Below are 3963 nucleotides of genomic sequence, written 5' to 3'. Positions count from 1 at the left end.
TAGAACTCATATATCTTATAAATATTTAATTGTGAGATTAATTTGTTGGTAATAACTAAATATTTTGTAGGGCTTCCAAGAAAAGAGATTGTTGTTTTACTATTATTAATGCCTATGGTGAATTATTATTGTTTTGTTCAAGACTCTTATTATTATAATAGTTGATGTTGCTAACTATTATATATAATCTACAATTAACTTTAAATAATTTTTATATATATTACAATGTTATTTACTATTTCATATCTAGATTAAAATAGTTCTCACCTTCAAATTAATTAACTCAATTATGCAATGCGTCAAACACGTAAAAGTGTTTGGTGATGAAACAAGTTGCGAAAGATAGATGTTTGGTACAGATAAGATAAACCCATGTGTTTAGCCTAGATTTATGTATTAAAGGTATTTGAGTATAGTTTTGAAATTTTGATTGTTTATTTATTTATTTATTATATCTTTTTTAATGAACAAACCAATTTTGAAAGCCTTTGATTCATTCAGTATTATTTATAAAGAACTTTTTTCAGAATTATGCTTTTCCTACCCCTTTATCTTATTCTCATTTATGTTATTTTCTTCCTTACTTATCCCAATTAAAGTCCTTTTTATCTTCATTTCTAAAAAAAAGTACTTTTTATCTTTATCTGGACTATTTTTTCTCCCTTTTTTCTGTATAATATTATTAAATTTTCAATGCGACGGCCTTTATTTCTATAGTATGTACTCTACTCGTAAGAAAATTGTCAATTAATAGCAAAAAAAAAAAAAAAAAAAAAAAAAAATTAAAACTATTAACAAAATATAACAAAAAAAAAAAATAGTTTTGCTGTAGTTTGTAATAGTTTCAAGTTTAAGTTATTTGCTTTATTTGGAAATGTTCATTTTTTTAATCCAAGTTTTGAAATGCAGTCTTAAATCATAAGAGATAATAACAAAAATTTGAAAAATAAAATGATTGTTTTGTAAAATAAATCTATCTATATATATATATATCAAAATTTTAAAATCTATTAATAATTGAGGTAGATAATTTTAGTTAGACTCAAAGTTTTATTATATTTATAAATATTTACGTCTCAACATTGACCGAACAAAAAGAACAAAAGCAAAATCAAAACAATAACGACAATGAAGTAATTGAAGTGTCCTTCATCCACTCTACCTCAATATTGGCTAGGTGCCCTTCAAAATAAAATGTCATTTTCTTCAATACCCACCATATAAAAAATGGTAATAAGTTTAAGACAAATCAAGTGTAATAAGTTTTTGTTATTTAATGGGTTTTTTTCCTGGTCCAAATAATTTGGATCTTTTATTATTCTTGAAAACCCCCCGAAAATATATGCTATATAAAATAAACCTTAGTAAATTTACATTGTGATCATTATATTGCAAACATAGGAATACTTTTGAGTGATAAAATGCAACCGTATTGAGGCAGTTATTTAGTACAAATTTACATAATATTATAAAGCTCCAAATTGGGAAGCCTTGGCGTAGGAATAGTAACCAAAGGGTTCAACTTCTTGGTGACAATTCCAAACTTCTCTTCCATATCAAACTTTGAACCCTCAGGTAATTTCCACTCGAATCCATGCAACAAAGAAGCTAATATTAAAACCAACAACCTCTTAGCTAGAGGAATCCCTGCACATGACTTTTTACCTGATCCAAATGGACAGAACTCTATTCTATTACCAGTGAAATCATATAAATTTTCACTAGATTCATTCAAGAATCTCTCAGGCTCAAAGTTTAAAGGATTGTCCCAAACTTTAGGGTCTCTTTGGATGGCCCAAATATTAAAGTAGATAGTCGAACCCTTTGGGATTGTGTACTCTCCGAAAGTGGTTGTTTGGCTAGATGTACGTGGCACTAAAAGAGGTAAGGGTGGGTGTAAACGGAGAGTCTCTTTAACCACTGCATCTAAGAAGTTTAATTTAGGTAAGTGGAATTCTTCAACCATTTGGTTTAAACCTACGACCTTTGTTAATTCTTCTATAACTTTATTCATTGTGTTTGGTTGTTTTATTAGCTCTGATATTGCCCATTCAACGGTAGTTGATGTCGTGTCTGTTCCTCCGATGACGATGTCCTGTTTTTAAAATAAAAAAAAAAATGCAGCCATAAAGAGACCTATTGGTATAAAAACATATAGCAAAATCCTTGAAGTTCGAATCTTTCCATTTATTTAAAAAGCATTTGAGTGAAGCATTTCCACAATAAGTAATTTAAGAAAGCATACCATCAACAAGGCCTTGAGGTTATTCTCTGTAATGGATTCTGAACTATCCTCTCCCTCCATAATCTCCAACAGAAATTGTAAAAACCCTCTGTTTTCCATCCCATTTCCTCCCCTCTTCCTCTGTTCTTCAATGGCAGAATTGAAAATCTCATCAAAAACACACATCACCTTCTTCATCTTCCTCACAACCCCCTGCAAATCAAACCGACCCAACACCGGAAATAGATCCGATAAATTCGGAGTTGCAAGCAACACCATCATTTCATCCACCGCTTCCCTGAATTTAGCGTCCAAGTCAGTCCCATCCACTCCAATCAGTCCCCCCGATCCCCCCCAAGTCATTGCCATAACCGATTTCAAAGCAGCAACGAAACCCAATTTACCGATATCAATCGGAGTTCCGGCCGATTCGAACACGCCTTTAATCACTTTTCTCACTTCTTGTCTTCGCAGAGAATAGGAGGCATCCAGATTTGATTTACTAAGCATTTTGCGAGTGAAGATTTTCCGCAGCTTCTTCCAATTGTTTTCGTCTTGGGTGAACACAATATCGGATCCACCGTAGGAAGAAAGAAGGGCAACGACGGTGGTATCTCGGATGGAGAAAATGGTTTCTTGGTGGCGGAGGGCTTCATTGACGGAGGAAGGGGAGGTGAGAACGATGCAGAGCTTGGTTCCAAGGTGGAGCTTGAGAATTGAGCCGTAGACTTTAGCCAAATCGGCGAAGTTGTGGTGGAGATTGGGGGATAAAAATGGAAGGTAACCGACCAGAGGCAGGCCACGGGGGCCTGGAGGTAAAGAGGGACGCCGGAATTTGGACCGGAGCCATAAGAGAGCAAAAATGAAGAGGAAGATAAAGAGAATGGGGGTTGAAATTTGGTTTAGTTTGTTTGAATCGACGGACCAAAATGAGATTAAGGACATGGTAAAGGATTTTAGAAATGAATAATTGAAGCTCGAAATTCAAATTTCATGGATTAAATGTTGAAATGGGAAAGTTTTATAAAATTTTCTCAGAGTGTGAGCTCAAAAATCTTTGATTTTCTTAGTAGCCGTTAGTCAACCATTAAGCCACCTCACGGTTCTTTCTTTAATAAATTAAATGCAATATCACATATTTGGATTAATATCTCAGTTTTTAAATTGCTGGCGGTCCCTTAGTTGACCACCAACCAATCAATGATATTAGTTGACTAATTCTATTTGATCTTCACAATTTCGTAATCATTTTAAAATTAATCTGGAAAATGAAATAATTGGAAGACCTATAAAATAATTGATTGATTAAGCAGCCCATAGATGATCCAAATTCCAAAGGGTTCAATTCCATGAAAATTTTTATGCTTCAACTTCCCTAACTTTTGATATATGAATTGAGTTATCCTATAAAATAACCCTATTGGGAATACAATAAATAGTATTGTGAATAATGTAATAAAACAAGCATAAATGTTTGAACCATATATTGCCACAGAGGCCACACTCTATTGTTTTTGCTTTTTTTTAAATGATAATAATAATTCAAGATTTGACTTTTTTTTATTTAAAAAAAAAAACATTTGACTTCTAATTAAAATTTTTAAATATAGAAAGAAAGTACCTTGTAAGTAAAGTTATTTCCAAAAATGACTAATATAATTGAGTCTTGTCTTCTTTCCTTTCATTCTCCGATGTATCTTTGTACTTGCCAATTATCTTTTAAAATGGCAATTATAATC

General features: G+C 32.1%; 1 protein-coding gene across 1 annotated transcript; it reads right to left on the bottom strand.

The window, feature by feature from the left end:
• Positions 1-1305: 1305 nt before the first annotated feature.
• Positions 1306-3338, bottom strand: LOC103482652 (7-ethoxycoumarin O-deethylase-like). Its single transcript, XM_008438919.2, has 2 exons — positions 2246-3338; positions 1306-2095 (listed from the first exon to the last, which is right to left on the bottom strand). The coding sequence occupies exons 1-2, from the start codon at positions 3167-3169 to the stop codon at positions 1457-1459; spliced, it is 1563 nt and encodes a 520-aa protein (XP_008437141.1). The 5' UTR covers positions 3170-3338; the 3' UTR covers positions 1306-1456.
• Positions 3339-3963: the final 625 nt, after the last annotated feature.

The sequence above is a fragment of the Cucumis melo genome, chromosome 9 (genome assembly GCF_025177605.1).
Source record: "Cucumis melo cultivar AY chromosome 9, USDA_Cmelo_AY_1.0, whole genome shotgun sequence".
Lineage (NCBI taxonomy): Eukaryota > Viridiplantae > Streptophyta > Magnoliopsida > Cucurbitales > Cucurbitaceae > Cucumis > Cucumis melo.
Note: the sequence above shows the minus strand (reverse complement) of the source record. Positions and strands in the feature narration are given on the sequence as shown.